Source organism: Alosa pseudoharengus, unplaced genomic scaffold (assembly GCF_046254945.1).
Source record: "Alosa pseudoharengus isolate Yale_2024_CS ecotype anadromous, Long Island Sound unplaced genomic scaffold, YU_APseudo_1.1 YU_APseudo_1.1_scf_6, whole genome shotgun sequence".
Classification (NCBI taxonomy): domain Eukaryota; kingdom Metazoa; phylum Chordata; class Actinopteri; order Clupeiformes; family Clupeidae; genus Alosa; species Alosa pseudoharengus.
This window is the reverse complement of record NW_027468848.1, coordinates 28,333,962-28,350,288: the sequence shown is the minus strand read 5'-3', so window position 1 is coordinate 28,350,288 and position 16,327 is coordinate 28,333,962. Positions and strand designations below refer to the sequence as shown.

Below are 16,327 nucleotides of genomic sequence, written 5' to 3'. Positions count from 1 at the left end.
GGTTATAAGCAGAACTACTTACGAGAGACATTCATGGCTCTCATGAAAGAATTATGACTCATCTCATCCATCAAAATGTCAAGGATTCAACGGAAACAAAAGACTGGTTATAAGTGAGCCTTTTTATTATTTGACGAAGAAGATTATAATACAGAACTGCTATTGATTGCTAGCAAGCGGCAGGGACACAAACAGGTGGTGTGGGTCTACTTGCAAGACCTTCTTGTCCGCTTGTCCCAGGAGAAGTTAGCCCCGTATGACTTCACTCTTGGCTTGGGCGTCCTCTTTTCCGTGATATCGTAACTCCAACCTGAAACAATAAACAGGATAAATAAACGCACAGGCCAAGGTTTATCTTGCCAATCCGCTTTGGAGACTTGGGGCTGTTGGCTGTCGTTGTACAGCGCAAACATAAGACGAAGCGAAGAAAAGCAAGAAAAAAACAAAAAGGTTTTCACAGGAAACATTTCCATGAATGACAAACCAGACTGCATGTTCACATCTTGACTGTTCTTAGGCCTTTAGTAGAACAGTTCAGATGTTTCCTATCCAATGAAGGTCAGAAGTTCCCTCTGAAATGTTTTGATATCCAATAGTTTTAAGACCAGGCTTTGTACTCTAGGGCATCACTCACCATTCTTCTCTGCAAAAGCGATGGCATCCTCCTTGGAACTGAAGGACAGCACCATGTTGGACAGTGGGTCAGCGCTGAAAATAAACACAATGAACAAATGGTGAAAATCAACGGGCCATTTTGGGTTTTTTCCCTCTGAGAAACCTGGTAAATAATGAAATGAATCTATTCCCACAAACAAACGCAGTCCCAGACGAGTTGTCATGACAAGTTCGTGTTCCCATCAGAAAGATGCCAACAAAGAGGGGGAAAAACAGGAAATGTAGAGCGAGAGGTAAAAGACAGAACGAATATGAAGACTCAGAACGTACGTGGAGGCCCAGCCCATCAGCGAGTTCTCCCAGCGCTCGCGGGTGTCAAAGTCCATCTTCCACTTCTTGGTGTTATTGACCCCTGACTGCATGGCAGTGCGCGTCGGCACAAAGATGCGCACCTTACGCGTCTTAATGTGTTCTTCTGGCACGCCAGTAAGAGTGCTGATGTCCTGTAAGGAAGACACAAACACACACACACCTCAACATGATCAGTTTTTCATGGTTACATGCTAAAAAAATGCCACCATGAATTAACATTATAAAGTGGGCCCTACAAAATATCACAACACAGCTTAGCTGAATTCCGTACTGTGACATGTTCTTTAGATCAACAATCAAAAACTTCTGATATTTGCAGCATTTTTGGACAGTACTATTTATTGTGCATATTAATTTGAAGTTAAAAACAAATTATCCCTTTGTGATGGTTCAAATTTAGCAGGCTCCCAGAAGTTATGAAAATAGCATTGGGTTATATGCCTGAAACAGCTTAGCACAGATACACTACATTGCAAAATCTTGACATCTCTAATTAATCCAAATGTGATCTCCTGATTTGCCCCTGGTTTGTCAGACTAAAACATTAGAACCATAAGACCAGCTGTCAGTTCAAAAGCTCAATCATCTCATAGCAGAGACGCTTGGCCAACGTGTGATTTGAAACATTCAAATAATTGAAAACCAAAGCCCTTTTTCATTTCCTGCTTTACCCAAGTGTCTGCAGCCTGACAAAAAACAATCATATGCAAAAAAGAGAGAATCTGAGAGAGAACGAAGGAGGGTGGGTGGGTTGGGGGGGGGGGATAATGTTAAACGGCTTGGCATTTATCACATACTTATACCTAAGGGGCATAAAAGCCCAAATATTTCCTTTTGAATGTAGGCTCGCGCTCTGTCTAGACAAGCTGATTTCTCACACTTGGCAAAATGCTTCTGAAAGCCCAACCCCATTGTGACCGTTTCTCGGGCCAGGATCACAAGGCTGTGGGGAAAGGACCAGGGCCGTTCTCAGGTAGGGGGAAGACAAACGAGAGAAGACAAAACTATTTCTACTGCCCGTGGGCTGTGGTGATGAGGCATGAGAGGAGCAATGGGAGGCAGAAGCAGAAGGAAACATTTGAAAATCTACAAGGCAAGTCAAATTGGTTTCTCAACACAAATGTAGCTCAGTTTAGAATTAAAATGAGCAAGACTACTGGAATTGTTTTTGCTTGTTTGATTTTTCTCTTTTATCATTTAATTGGGTCATTTTTTCAAAAGAATACAAGCACAATGACCTAATAACAAATGGATGATAAAAGCACAGCTTAATGAGACTCCCTGTTTCCACTTCCTGATAAGCACAACATACTTAACTCTGAGTCTGTTGTTTATATTTCAAAACATAAATGTCATGCAAAGTTTTGCTCGGGCCATAAAAAGCCTTTTGAAAGATAAAAAAAAATAAAAATTGGATAAACATTTCTATAAAAATGAAAAGCAAAAATGCAACAGCAACATGTGGCAAGCAGAACTCTTGCCATGTATTTTAGCAAAGTAAAAATAATTAAAGACGCTTAGAAAACTGTGAATGCAGACACGGTCCCAGGGGCAATTCTGAGCCCCTATTGAAAAGACCTTTGAGAGAGCCTGGGGCAATTTCTTTAGGGGAATTAACAAACAAGCGATGGGAAGTCGGCAACAACACACAGGCAAACCTCCCAGCGCGCTGCCGGTAGCCACCCAAGGCTGGGAAGCCTCACAAGCGAGTCCCTTTTCATCGACCGAGCTTCACACATTTCAATGGCCGTTAAAACTTCAAAGAATCAAATTTTCATCATTGTCCATCATCTGCCAGTTGATTTGTATAAATGGGGCTCCTTCCACGTTCAATATGTACAAAGGGGCTGGCCCCCATCAGCTGCAGCTGGGTTAAAAACAGCAAAGACAAAGCCCATCTCTGACCGTTGTGTCTTATAAATTAGCACGTTTGGAAATACAGTCCACAGCCACAAGGTCCTACTATAAAGTTGAAGACGGAGATTAAATGTGTGTATAATGCTTAGGCCCTTGGAGAATTGACCAGTAATAAGACAATGGAGTGAACACATTACCCTATTTTCACAGGGTAATAGGCACATTCCAAGAGGATGTCTCTGGAAGATGCTTAAAAAAACTTTGTATGTAAAACATGTATGTTGCTGCAACAGAAAAATGTCATCTCTGGAGATGGTCATGTAAGAATCATTCTAAGTCAAGATATAAATGAAGGCTGAATGAAGAACATGAATGACCAGATAGGAAACATAATCTGATATTCTTGAGGAACACAATACAATCAGGAGGATGAATAGAATAAAATCAGATGACCTGAAGTGAAGCATTGATGGATTTTATACCCAGAAGATTAAAGCCATAGTGAACACCAGTTCTACAGCTATTCAAGTTTCTAAACATGTTCAGTCAACACCCTCCAGGTGGAATACATTCTACAGCTTTCACCAACATTTACCAGGGTGAGAAGTGCAGCATATTGAGGAAGAAAGGGGGAAAAAAGGACAAACAACTAAAACTACATTCAAGAAACCCACGTATTGTCCTACGACTAAAAAAAAAAGAAGAAAAAAAGAGACAGAAAAGAAAAGAGAAAAAGAACACCAGTCTAGACTTTTATGTCTGCATAAATTAAACTGAAAAACTAGGAGGGCTATCTTCAACGATGGGGGGCACAATACACTGGAGCAACAAAGCGAGGGGCTGGTGGCTTCAATGTGGCATTGAAGCCCTCGAAAGAAGGAAAAAAGGAGAGAAAAAAAAAACAACACACACAGAGGGCACTTTTTCTTCCCCTCTTCCACGTACAGGAAGCCAAATGAGAACTATGAAGTTTGACACTATTCACAGGGCCCCCGACAATACCTGGACGTGCACGCTGAATCCCAAGCTTTAGATGAGGCGGAGGAGGAGGGGATGGGGCGAGGGGAGAGAGGCTGGCAAAGTCTTCGTCATGCGAAAAGCGTGTCGATATTTCTGACACCTCCAGGCTCCTCCACGCATAAAAGGGGGGGGGGGGGGGTTGCGGGGCATGAAAGGCTTTTCACGTCGGCTGGCTGGGAGGCCAAGGGCCGCTTCAATGAACCTTGCGTGCCAGTCCCTCACCGAGAGATGTGGGACAGCATATCTGCTAAGTTTTTTTTCTCTCCCTTTTTATTTTTTTTAAATGATAAACAGAAAAGTTTCTGCCACTGCGAAGAGACCAAAAAACATTGTTTTAAAAAGTGGAAGCTATGTTGCAAGATGCTGCCGACAGCTTTGTCAGAAGGCCTTGATTTCTCAGCATCTTTTTTTCTTGACATCTTTTTCAAACTTTTTTTTTTCTTTCTTGTTTTGACCTGCAAATTATTAAGACCAAAGAATTTTTTTGTTTGTTAATTTCTTTTGTGGCTAAAACTTGGAGGATGTAAACCCCCACCAAAAAACAAAAGCCGCTGCCTTTTAAATTGAGTCAACTCATTTCAACAAACCTCACCTTGACCAGAGGGAGCCAACTCAACTGCTATCTTAGCTGCTCTGCACCTGCCCTGGGAATCATTTATTTCCTTCTGATTCTGAGTCCTGTGTGATTTATGCATCTTCCGTGAGTATACAGACTACAGAGAGCATGAGTGGCCATCTCCTCACTGTGATGAGAAAGAGAGAAGATTCCTCAGACCTTAAAGAATTTTCCCAAAACAATACTCACCCACCCCACCTCCTCTTCACACAAACACAAACACAAACACACACAGAGAGTTCTTCCAGCAGCAGACTTGCCACCGTTTCTGAACTGGGTTCACAGGTGAAGGACTCCCCAGCCTGTAAGTTACTGGAGTGTAGTTTATACAGCTGCCTTAAGGAACATGCTCTTTGTTTAGCCACACACAGTGACAAGGGCAAAAATTATACTTCGTCTGATTGCAACAGCAGATCTGGGCTGAAACGGAAGGGCAGGGAAGGAGTGCACGGGTGGCTTGTAAAAGCACAAACATGGATGACCTCTATGGAAGCTTCTGGACTGAGCTGAAAGCACAAGGAATTTGAAATATTGAACAGTAAGGCGATATCAAACAGACCCAGGGAAAAAAAAATCTCCCATTGCTTATTTCCAGATGTTTTTTTTTTCTTTTTTTTCCTCATATAAACTCATTAAACCAGATTAAAGAAACCAAAAAAGCTTCAGCAGATGTGGCATTTTGGAAAGGTCACACTACTTTACAATCTCACTTTTAATGAAGCTAATGTCCAACCTAGGCAAAAATTAAAACATCACTTACAGAGACAGACTTGAGAGAGAGAAAAAAAAAACAAAGTTAATGTTGGACGAGGCAGAGAAAAAAGCATCTCTCTCTGAAATGAAGACGAGGGACTTGGAAAGAGATTAGCGGCAGGACCTCTAAGCTTTTGGTTCATGCATGCAGATTCACTTACTGAGGTAGTTTGGAAGTAAAACACACACATACAGAGAGAAAGAGAGAGAAAGAGAGAGAAAGAGAGAGAGAGAGAGAGAGAGAAAATTCACTTAACTGTTCATTCACTGATCTGTGCCCCTAAATAAATTCTTTACTGAACAAGTCAAATAGGCATAGCAATGATCAGAGATTTGCTAGTATGGTGTTTTGGCTAGCTTCACTATTAGTGATTTAACATATTGTGCTTAATTATACACACAAAAGAAACATTTTGGTATTTGGCAACTTAATAGACACCCCCTTAAGAGTAAATCAAAGTCCCTGTGAAAACTAATTTCCTCAGAATGATTCTTAAACCAATTTAAGCCCTCTGTGCAAATCTCCCCCTCCCACCTCCTCAACATGGGCCACATAGTCCTTTCAGCACTGTTCAAATCAGGATGTTATTGCCTAAAGGTTGACCTCGACCCCCAAATTCTCCTAACCACCCCCCACCCCCATTGACCCCTCCTTCTCCTGAGACATGTTGAGAGAAGAGGACACACCGACAGTTCTCTTTGCTGGGGGTGGCCATCTCACGTGGGTCACGGGTGGTGGTGGTGGTGGTGTGGGGTGCTAAGGCGAGTCTCGAGTGAAATGATCACTTAGGTTAAATCAGTGGAAATTAGACAGAAAACATCTCACCCTTAACCCCTTGCCAGGAAAGCCCTGCCCTACCTGTCAGCTTCACTCATTATGCCTCTCCACCCGCCAGGTCACTGTTTGAAGTGCAGCGCCGCAGGACTTAGCTGCCTACCAGACACATGGGGGGTTACTAATAGACACAAACAAAACATCTGCGTCTGCATGGTGTGTGTGTGTGTGTGTGTGTCTGTCTGTGTCCGTGTCTGTGTGTGTGTGTGTGTGGAGGGGGGTTGCGGGTCTGTGAGAGTGAGAATGTGAAAGCAGTTGGCGTCAAGGGGTTAACGAAATTCTCACATTACAGTGAAGAGGATGGCTTCCGCGTGAGCTAGTCCAATCTAGAGCCTTGTTGTTTTGTTTGTCCCTACAAGCTGTTACTGAGAGACAAGATGGTACAGGGGCAAACACTGCTCCTCGTCCAAGCCTATTGAGATACCCAACAGAAATAAGCTACAGAGGTCAGAGGGAATAACATGACACACACACACAGACACACAGACACACACACACACACACACAGACACACACACAGACAGAAAGACTGTAACACCTCAGCAATCTCAGGGATGTGTTTGTTTGTGATGACGATTAATTTTGGCTCAAAGAGGAAGAGCGGTTTGTTATTCTTCCCTGATGGCCAAGCCATACAAACCTACACAAACACACTGAGCTTAATGGGGAAACTGTGAAGAGTCGACAACTTGTGAGTAATGTGTGAGTCACATCCTAATTTTTTTTTTATGTTAAAATTATGAATTGACATCACTCCCCAGTCAAAGGTAGCTAGAACTCGAGCTGTTTGCACCAGAGTATTAACTAAGGGTTCATAAAGGTGACCAAGTGGAAAAAAAGTGCATAACTAGAAGCAATGGGGATTCACAGCAGTTCACCTTTATAGATAAAGCATCCATTGTACTGTTAAACAAGCTGTACAGCATTGTTGTGTTGGTGTGGCCATAAGGTCAAATGGCACCACGGTGTGGCAAAAAGCATACATCTACAGTAAAATAATCAGTCAAGAGGCTGAATCTTTATTCACAAATAGATAGTGTGTTTCAGGCTTATATATACTTTTCCTTTCCTTGGAGGGTTCCGAAGTATGAGTCAGGCCTCTCGCGCTAACAAAGCAAACTTGAGAACAGCTGCTTTTTACAGAGCAGACCTCATTCCTCCTCTGACGTTAGAATATCAATACAGAACGGGAAGCTTCGGATCACAGTCGCATGTGAATCAGACCTGATCCCTGACTTACGGGAATTGTGGCTTGACTTGTGGATTTCGGTGGAAGCTGCTGACGCGCAATCAGATAACATTGGCCTTAACAAACCCAACACCCGTCCTAATGCTTGTGTTAAAATATGAATGGGGAAACCGAACAATCCCATGGGTTTCGTAATTTCAACTCAGTCTTACTCTGTGCTAGTAGTCCCACTCAGTGGGCAGCAGAAAAGTTAAGAGACCCTCATGTATTGGTCAAATCACACAGACAAATTTAAAATGCTATAACTGACTGGGAGGTACAGCTTCCAAGACTTCCGAGTAGTTTCTGTGCATTGCGGCTGCAACATGCCAATTTAAAGGCTTCGTTAGCAAAAAAGGCGTTCCTGGGGTGGCCCGTGCAATCTGAATGCTGAACGAAAACACAGAGATGTGTCATCGCCAACGCTTTACCAATGGCGAGCTCATTAATCACAGTGTCTCGACATTTTTCAAGGAGTGAAGAGGCAACAAGGGTGCGAGAGAGGAAATGAAACACCGAAACGGAGAATGTTGACAGGTCTGTCCACCTCAGAATGGCCACATGAAGTTGTTACACTGCACACACCAAACAAAAGGGAGAGAATCTTAACAGTACTGTTTTCGTCCCCACCTGGCACAAATTGCATGTGGGAGGCAAGGGAAGTGGGGCGGCAGCCTTCGAGGGCCTGAACCAGAGCCTTAAGTATATGAAATGCTATATCGGAGGTGACACCCCAAAAGCTTTCTCTTTTTTTTTTGGGGGGGGGGGGGGTGGGGGGGGGGCAAGGGGATACTGGTGGGGGGGGCGTCTTCAAAAGAACCCACATCCTCAGACCCCTGTCCCTCCGGTCTCAGGCCTTGGACACTTGGACACTTTTTATTTCCCCCTGGCACAAGCTGATGAGAGAGAAGGCTAGACAAAACAAGACACTTGAGACGTGAGTGCTAAAGAGAGAAGTGTGTGGGGAAGGGGGGGGGGGGCTGAGGGGAGGATAGGGACAGAGGGAAGAGAAAAGGGGAGTGGGATGATAAAGAAAAGATGAAGAGAAGGATGAAGAAAGGAAAGAGGAAAATGAGAGAAAGGAAGAGGCTGATGAGCTGAAGGAGGCGGGAACAGCAGAGGCAGACTTTCATGTTGCACAATCATGTAAACCCGCCTCACGGACGCTGTTTTGTTGCTGAAGCAAAGAAACATGAGCCCAATTCAGTCTGGAAGCTTGAATCCCATCATCGTACCACATCACACCAATGCAACAATAGTGTTGAACCCCATCATCGTACCACATCACACCAATGCAATAACAGTGTTGAACCCCATCATCTACCACATCGTACACCAATGTAATATTAGTGTTGTCATTAACCTAAATGGCTTTTCATTCCAATGAATGCACCGACAAAGACAACGGTTGTCTGAAAAGTTCAATAAGTGGAATGTTCAGATATGTGCATGCTACAGTAGCGGTAGGGCTCTGTGATTAACCCTTCTTCATTAGTTGTTCAATTCCCATGTTTAAGACTTTGTAATTACCGGTCACTTGAGGGGAAGAGATACACCATGTCCACTGTAAACAAAACGTTACCCACAATGAGATGTAGGCTAATACAACTTGCTGAACTACTACTATCTGACGAAGAACTGGATGAGTACATTTGAATGTGTCAAACAATCACACTTCAGGATTTGTAACATTTCTAGCACGTTTTTAGCTGGGGGTTAAAAGACTCCATAGCTGACAATTAATTTGTGCTACATGCTACACTGACTGATGTGCCAAAACAAGACTATATTATAAAGTAAGGTCCAGTGTACCTACAGCGTAAAAAAGGGATGGGAAGATGAAAGAAGCAAAGAGACACAAGAGACGGTGAGAAAATGGCCTGCGTCGACTGTCACGAACAAGATGATTCCCTCCTACAATAGTGACTGTGAGGGCCTGTAATGAGACGCACCAGTGCTGAGTAGACCGGGCAGCCAGCGCACGCCACGCAGCCAGCTGGCCAGACGCCGCCTGCCCTCAATACCTGAGGCCTGGGGAGTGGAGGGGGAGGGGGAGAGAGAGAGAGAGAGAGAGAGAGAGAGAGAGAGAGAGAGAGAGAGAGAGAGAGAGAGAGAGAGAGAGAGAGAGAGAGAGAGAGAGAGAGAGAGAGAGAGAGAGAGAGAGAAAGAAAGAAAGAAAGAAAGAAAGAAAGAAAGAAAGAGAGAGAGAGAAAGAGAAAGACAAACAGAATGGCAGAGGGGGAAGCTCCCCCTTCCTGTCTTGCGAGAGGTCGGAGGGAGTGAGTGAGCCGGCGAGTGCCCTGCAGACATTAAGTGAGAGGCTGAGTATCTGTGACTTGCCAGCCGGTGCTGCTAACAGCCCAGTGTGCTTAATCAAACAGTCATTACTAAGCAAAATGAGGCGGGGGAGCGGGTGGGGAGGGGGGATGGGACGGGCAGGCAGGAGCAAGGCTCAGTCAGTCAACATACCAGAACCTCTCTCTCTCTCTCGTTTTTCATGCATACTTTCTTTTGGTTTTATTTTGGGGTGGAAAAATTCAGACATTTGTGTCTGTGTTTAGTTTGAGAAAAAACAGTGATTGATATACGAGACTAACGAGGGGCTCGCAATAAACAACCACGGCTTGGTCTGGATGATTCAGCCATAAGAACTCCAAAAGGGGGTAAACCAGAGACCACAGTGGGACAGACAGTTGACAGTTATATCCTAATTTTAGCATAGTTTGGACACACAAACAGACAACCGATCTCCAGAGCATCTGTTTTAAACTGGCACCAACACTGACTCACACACATGAGCTTTGACACATACACATACACACACGGTTACAGCATGGGGGATGCTGGTAAGTCTGTATGCCTGCTGCCGAATCCGAGATGCCAAATTCCGATAACTACACATCTCACTCACGCATGTTGACAAGCACCTCACTGCATATTCAGCTTGATGAATGCTGTCAGCATCAGTCAATGGGAAAGGGTAGGAAGGAAAAAGGGGGCGGGGGAACATAAATAAGGGAAGGGAGATTCAAGGCTGTATTTATGTGACACTTGAGTGACACAGATGCCCCCCCCCCCTTCCAATGAATAAATAACATTTCAAAATAAAGCTCCGATAATCAGATAAGCCTTATTCCATTACAGATGTTTAGAGACAACTGCTAAGAGGCGGTTCTATGAAAAGAAAATGTATTCACAACTATGATTGCGCCAGAGAATTACATTTGCAAATTCCCTGGAGCAGACTGTATTTCGTCCAGGAGATCAGAATACAGGGACACCAAGTGCAGGCTGTTTGTAACTAGGAACATGTAGGAGGCAAGCTGCCATACATTCAGCACAGCCTTCTTTTTTTTTTTTTTTCCCTCTCTCTCTCTCTCTCTCTCTCTCTCTCTCTGGAAATAAGCACAAGTCCACAGGCATGCTTTTACTAAATATTTTATAAAAATATTAACTAAACCATTTGGCATGACTACCACTTTAGTGATGTGAGTAAAGTCTGATGTGGTTATTTTTGTGAAAGTGCAACTGGGACCAGTTATTGGACCCCTGCTAAGATGTCAAGGATGCAAAATGCACCTATAAGCTAAAAGTGTGCCGTTCACATAGCAGCACACTTCCACTAGCTGGCCCAAGCTAGTTTAGGAACTCCCATCTTTTTCTCACTGTTGGCTCTCTTCTCTGTCTGTCACTCCGTTTCCCTTGCAGGTCTAGGTAGCTTTTTGATACAATAGTGTCTGGCTTAAAATGACCTGTTGTTGGACTATCTGTGGGTGTATCTCTGTTTCCTCCTTTCTCCTCTTTCTTTTGAGTTTGTCTGGCTGGTGGGATTGCTCTGTTTGCCTGGTCTGTAATCAGGTCTGTCTGTCTGTCTGTCTGCCTGTGTGTGTGTGTGTGTGTGTATCTGTCTAGATCTCCTCTCTGTCCATCCTTCCATCCACTAGGTTGAGCAACTTTCCTTTCTATCCATCTCTTGTATCCTCTGAAGGTGTTTCTGTCTGGTTGGTTGGTTGGTTGCCTCTCTTCCTGTCTGTGTGTGCAATGTGCATGGCTTGTTGACCCTTTCTTTCCTCCTCTGCCTGAGACTGGTCCCTGCAGGGCAATGGGCTTCTTGGTCTGGGAAGAGGTTGTTCTGCCAGCTAAGTCCTGTCTGAAATAACCAAAGCCAAGATACTGTCCTCAGCCAAAAACCCCCCACACCCAAGCGTGCGCATACAGGCACACACACACACACACACACCTCTCAGCCTCCTCTTTCCCTTCACAAAGTGTTTTGCTCCCTCCCTCCCTCTCTGAACACAGTCACAAGGAGTCTTGGTTCAGACTAGTTATTCATGTTTAGACTGCACAAACGTCTTTCAGCCAAGATTTAAAAAAAAGTTGCAGGCCTGTATTAATTTTAAAAGAAGGTCAAAGGGGTTGTTTGATTGAGATGAAAGCATCAACAAATACCATGTTTCATATCCATGACATGAAGGCAATGAAAACCACTCCCTGAGCAGACAACTTGTGTAAATAACACAAAGATAAATGAAACTGCACCCCCCCCCCCCCCCAAAAAAAAAACTCCTTTCTTGATGGCAACTATGAAATATATCTAAAATGAAACGCTGTAGCATAGGAAAAAATTTTATCTCATGGTGAAAGACACAAAGACATAACTTCTTTCCTGCCATGCAGACCATATCTCTAGCAGGGAAACACCAGATGGGATTTCAAAGAGTCTGGGGGAAAAAACGAATGTGGAAAAATGAACCATAGATGCTCCTGTGACTGTACTAGATTAGGTTTACAGAACACAAAACTAAAACTAGGCCTAAATCAGCACTGTAGTCCAAAGCATAGTCTCACTGACTTTTTTGATTATTCAAGCATGTTCCTCCGGTTTTCTTTACACAACCACACAAAGTGCTGTCAGCAACATTAGAAGCACAGAGGGTTATTTGTGGAGTCTGCTTGCTAATTTCATTGAACTGTGTTAGCCTCGTTCTCTGCCTTATTACACAGCTAGTCTCTGCTGAGGTTGACAGTGACAGATTAAAGAGCTAAAAGGAGAACGAAAGTACATTTCTTTTAGGGCTGCACAATTACTGCAAATGCAATGGTAATCGGAATATGAACCAACGCAATTACCCAATCGCAAAAGCTACAAATAATTGAGCACATTTAATTGTCACATTTCTAGCTTTTATATTAATTTCACCCTCATTGACTATACCACTTCTGGTTGGTGGTGTGCGTAGTGCGAGGGGCACAGAAAATCTGATTGGTCGATCGATGGTGCTGTGCTTCTTGTACACCGGGCGTGCTTACCAATCAGGGGTGGCACAAATTAGACATTTGGAATATTGAACTGAATCAATTCATTAACATACAAAACTCATTTCACAAATCGCAATAAGATATTTTCCCCACATTGTGTAGCCCCAATTTCTTTTTCTCAACCTTTCAGACCGTATAAGTTTGTCATGTCAACTATTCTAAAGTATTACATCATACTGTGGCACAGGTGAAATGGAGCTAGGCTAAGCCTGCCATCTTCAACAATAGTAAAAACAGAAAAAGAAAGGAAAAAAAAAAGGTCTCACCAGTTTCTCTTCAACGGTGATGAGCTGCGAATCCTGCCCTTTGCTCTCGGCCTGTCTCCATACCGATGTAGTGAGGGCCCTGTGAAAGAAGACAGGACAAAGATGTGGCAGTAACTTCAAGCAGGCAAAAAAATAGATATGGCCACCATTTTGCATCTAGTTAAAATACAAATCTCTTCAAATAAATGAAATAATAAAAACATAAAAAAAAAAAAAAAAAGTCAAACAGTGGTGGCTAGAACAAAGGAGAAAAGTCTTGGGAACAAATGGGGTGAGGAAGAGAGGGGATGGGATAGAGCGAGGGAGGTGGCGACGGTGAGAAGGGCGAGCGGGCAGATCCTTTCTCTCCCCCTATTAGTTCTGTCTGCTGAGCTTTTGGCCAGCTCCCACACGGCTGGTCAACAACAGAACACACTGTGCGTGGCTCCGTCTACCACAGAGAGCGCGGGGACAGTGCCAGGGATGTGGAGTTCACAGCGCAAGTGCCTTCATGGAAGCCGCAGGGTCATCATGAACCAGAGGGCAATGGGGCTCTGTTCTGACCTGTGGGATTGGGACAAGATGAGGGGCATGTCCCTCTGACCTTTCTACACGTCTGCAGGGCCAGGATGTGTACAACTACAACTGGGTTAAGATACCCTCCACAGTGCAGACAAAATTAATGCACTGTTGGTTAGGGCTGCACGATTTGGGGGAAATATCTAATTGTGATTTATCTCACAGATATTGCGATTGGGATTTGTGATATGATTTTTTTATATTCTAGATGGGATCTGTATGGGATCTCTTTAATTTGTGCCACCCCTGATTGGTGAGCACGCCCGGTGCACAAAAAGCACAGCACCCCTGGCTGACTGTGAAGCTCACCAATCAGAATTTCTGTGCCCCTCACGCACACCCACCAACCAGAAGTGGCATACTCAGTGAGGATGAAATTAAATGAATATAAAAATCAGAAATTTGACAAAACGAATTATTTGTAGCTTTTGCCTTTGGGCAATTGCATGGTTCATATTGCGATTACAACTGTGATTGCGATAATCGTGCAGTCCTACTGTTAGTGTGCCTAACTTGTTACATCATGTGACCTTCTGGAGCACCTCCAAATGAGTAGGCCATCACCATGATGTTGCACATCAGTGAAAGAAGAGGGTCCAAGCATTCCTCAAACAAAACAGCTCTCTCAAAGAGTAGCCTACTCTTGCCTATACCTTGTTAGTTTCCAACTAACCGAAAGGCACTGAGCTGAGAAATTCTGAGAGATCATCAGTCTGTAGAACTGAGCCAATCAAACTTTGCTGTTTATTAGTCTGAGCGTGTCCTCTTCGGCTGGTCTGTGGCGTCATTTAGTTAAGAGAACAAAGAATGATTCCATCCAAATTAAAATCTCTTCATCCTGCTCGGCCAGGGGGATATTGGCAGCCATTTACCCTCTGGGTGCGATTGTGGAGATTTTGATTTACCACCCAAATGCCGACCAGACATGCTATGGGCGATCATTTATTTCACTCACATTACCATACGGACGAACATTCCAAAAGATGCAAGACCAACTGTGAACTTTAAAGCTTGCGTGCATATGTTATCAAATACACGACCTACACATTTTGGTCATGTCACTTGTGAAAGCTTGCAAAGTTTGGAAACGTTTCCAAACTTGCACTGTAGCACTGTACAGTGCACTGATTCCACACGAGTTGGCATTCGCTCCGATGCTGTGTGCATGATGTGCCTTTTCAAACACTTAGCCATTTCTATGTGATATTAATTTAAAAAGTAATGTTAGCTAGCCAGCTAGCTACCAACGGGCATCGTTAAATCAGTCATATAAGCAACAAGGAACGCTCCAACTCAAGTTATGCTTAAGTTTAACGCAACTGTAATGCATAGCTTTGAGTATGTTTGCATTGGGCGCAGTATTGACTGTAAGAACTGAACTGTTATATCCCGAACTAACAATGACTGCTGGGGAGAGCCATTTCCATCTGATGCATTGCCTGTTCAGTTCTTATAGCTGAATAATGAAGGCAAGTTACTGCATTTACAAATGTTACTGCGTGTCAGCCAAGTAACAGTGCTCTCTTGTGTGCATATTATAACGATGTAGTTTATATTAACCTGCATAACAGTGACGTTGACCGTTTACACTAGCTTGCTATGCTAACCATGGCTAAAATGCTTGTTGTTAGCTAGCACTAATGATATGCTAGCAAACACCTTTGACAACTTGGCTGACATTGACGCTACTTTTGTAGGTACGTTTCAGATAGCGCACTTATAATCTATTCATTTCCATCTTGGTTAACTGGTTAACAGTAGGCTAGCGTTACTGTCTTGTTCTTCTAAGTAACCTCGATATACTATGCCTAACGTCAATTGACTTGAAGCGCTAGCGGCTACCATGTAGCTGACATTGGATTGATGCTAACCAAGTTAAGTTACATACGCGCTTGCGTTGACAGAGTCGTGCAATTCTTGTGAAATAAACGACTAATGTTTAAGATATTATACGAATACGTATTACCTGGTGGGGTTTAGAAATACTTTGGTCGCAGGATTCAGTAAACAGGCTCGGCTTAGGTTGAGGAGTGACATTGAGGACGCCATGTTTACATTAGTCTGCTAAAACTACGGCAAGCAATTTGTTCCAAAAATGCTTCCGTCATTATATCGCTAAAGTCGAAGCTCAATTGAAAGAATCCTCAGAAATAATACAGTCGGCCTTTCTAATAGTGTAACAATTATGAAGACCACGGCTAAGTCATGTATTCCTTCGCAGTTAGATAAGAATGATATATTGACTGAAAAATTGACAGCAATGATGAAGGAAATATCTCACTTAGCCTAAAATGAAAATTTGAAGAGAATGATGGGAATAATATAAAGATCAAATGTGTTTTCTGATAAACATTAGGGCACAGCTCATTTGCTCACTCTGACTCTTGGAAAACATAAGGTTGGAAAATGTGGTGCAGGAGTAGGCTACAGTTGATCAACATTTTGCTGCCTAGTTCTGCAACAGGCCTATACAGAACAGTTTATTAGTGGGTTTGATCCAGGCATGCGGAGCAAGCCCACTATTGTTCTTCTTAAGTTTACTTATTATTAGTGGGTTTGATCCAGCAAGCCCACTATTGTTCTTCTTAAGTTTACGTATTAGTGGGTTTGATCCAGCAAGCCCACTATTGTTCTTCTTAAGTTTACTTATTAGTGGGTTTGATCCAGCAAGACCACAGCAAGCCCACTATTGTTCTTCTTAAGTTTACTTTATTTATTTATTAGTGGGTTTGATCCAGCAAGCCCACTATTGCTCTTCTTAAGTTTACTTATTATTATTAGTGGGTTTGATCCAGCAAGCCCACAGCATGGCAAAGCCATGCGGAGCAAGCCCACTATTGTTCTTCTTAAGTTTACTTTATTTATTTATTAGTGGGTTTGATCCA

General features: G+C 43.3%; 1 protein-coding gene across 1 annotated transcript; it reads right to left on the bottom strand.

The window, feature by feature from the left end:
• Positions 1-103: 103 nt before the first annotated feature.
• ndufs4 (NADH:ubiquinone oxidoreductase subunit S4) lies at positions 104-15,510 on the bottom strand. The gene is made up of 5 exons (XM_076270253.1): positions 15,409-15,510; positions 12,885-12,963; positions 946-1,118; positions 635-708; positions 104-310 (listed from the first exon to the last, which is right to left on the bottom strand). Exons 1-5 carry the CDS (start codon positions 15,489-15,491, stop codon positions 207-209), a joined length of 513 nt encoding a protein of 170 aa, XP_076126368.1. The 5' UTR covers positions 15,492-15,510; the 3' UTR covers positions 104-206.
• Positions 15,511-16,327: the final 817 nt, after the last annotated feature.

Bases quoted from the DNA above. Each gene is read 5' to 3' on its own strand.
- ndufs4 (XM_076270253.1), bottom strand. From the start codon at position 15,491: ATGGCGTCCTCAATGTCACTCCTCAACCTAAGCCGAGCCTGTTTACTG. The intron at 1,119-12,884 runs GTGAGACCTTTT...TCTTCCTTACAG, and splicing joins TCACCGTTGAAGAGAAACTG to GACATCAGCACTCTTACTGG. The intron at 311-634 runs GTGAGTGATGCC...TTATTGTTTCAG, and splicing joins CGCTTTTGCAGAGAAGAATG to GTTGGAGTTACGATATCACG.